At 43.4% G+C, this 1260-nt stretch overlaps 1 protein-coding gene across 1 annotated transcript; it reads left to right on the top strand.

The window, feature by feature from the left end:
* Positions 1 to 942: 942 nt before the first annotated feature.
* On the top strand, positions 943 to 1115 carry SARC_13177 (hypothetical protein; the record flags this gene model as incomplete). The annotated part of the gene is made up of 1 exon (XM_014292698.1): positions 943 to 1115. A coding segment is annotated over one exon (173 nt), but the record flags the coding sequence as incomplete, so codon positions are not given.
* Between the last annotated feature and the right edge of the window lie 145 nt (positions 1116 to 1260).

The raw sequence follows: 1260 nt of genomic DNA, 5'->3' as shown, positions 1-1260 counted from the left end.
CAACACAGCACAGCACAACACATAACAACACGACATGACACAACACGACACAACACAACACAACACAACACAATACAACACAACACAACACAACACAACACAACACAACACAATACAACCCAACCCAACCTAACACAACACACCCCATTGAGCGGCTTGGGTCACCTTGGGTCACCTTGGGTGGCAGTGCCTACCATGGAGCATATCACAATGACGTCAAGGAACACGGTTCGGCACGCACAGTCAGTTGAAATCGATCGATTTGATGGCCCACACCGCTGTATGAATTGGCATGTCATACTACGCGTGTGACTACGTACATCAATCGCATAGATATACATGCCAACACGTACAGCATATATTCGCACAGTCACAAGCATATATTCACACAGTCACAAGCATATATTTACACAGTCATTAGCATATATTCTCACAGTCACAAGCATATATTCACACAGTCACAAGCATATATTCGCACAATCACAAGCATATATTCGCACAGTCAGAAGCGTATATTCGCATAGTCACAAGCATATATTCGCACAGTCACAAGCATATATTCGCACAATCACAAGCATATATTCGCACAGTCAGAAGCGTATATTCGTGTAGTCACAAGCATATATTCACACCGTCACAAGCATATATTTACACAGTCACTAGCATATATTCACACAGTCAAAAGCGTATATTCGCATAGTCACAAGCATATATTCACACAGTCACAAGCATATATTCGCACAGACACAAGCATATACTCGCACAGTCAGAAGCGTATATTCGCATAGTCACAAGCATATATTCGCACAGTCACATGCGTATATTCGTACAGTCACAAGCATATATTCACACAGTCACAAGCATATATTCCCACAGTCACAAGCATCTATTCCCACAGTCACAAGCATATAATCGCACAGTCACGCTTCTTTCTCTTCGCAGAAGCGCACTTCACAAAGGTGGTAACCAGCGCAAGTATCACTGACTTGGCTTGTGGTCTGAGTCATATACTGCTCTTGACGCAACGGGCCGAAGTACTGGTCATGGGGTCCAATCGTTACGGACAACTGGGACTAGGGTTTGTGAATCAGGTAGGTATGTGGTTAGGGTTGTAGGCGCATGCCCTGGATGTGAATAGGTATTGGTATATATGCAGACTATGTGAGTGATATGCGTCTTTACTATTAGAGTGTGGTTGAGTTGTGTATATGCCAAGGGTTGTTGTAGGCGTATACCCTGGATGTGGATAGATATTGGTAT

This window comes from Sphaeroforma arctica (assembly GCF_001186125.1).
Source record: "Sphaeroforma arctica JP610 unplaced genomic scaffold supercont1.2978, whole genome shotgun sequence".
Classification (NCBI taxonomy): Eukaryota; class Ichthyosporea; order Ichthyophonida; genus Sphaeroforma; species Sphaeroforma arctica.
Note: the sequence above shows the minus strand (reverse complement) of the source record. Positions and strands in the feature narration are given on the sequence as shown.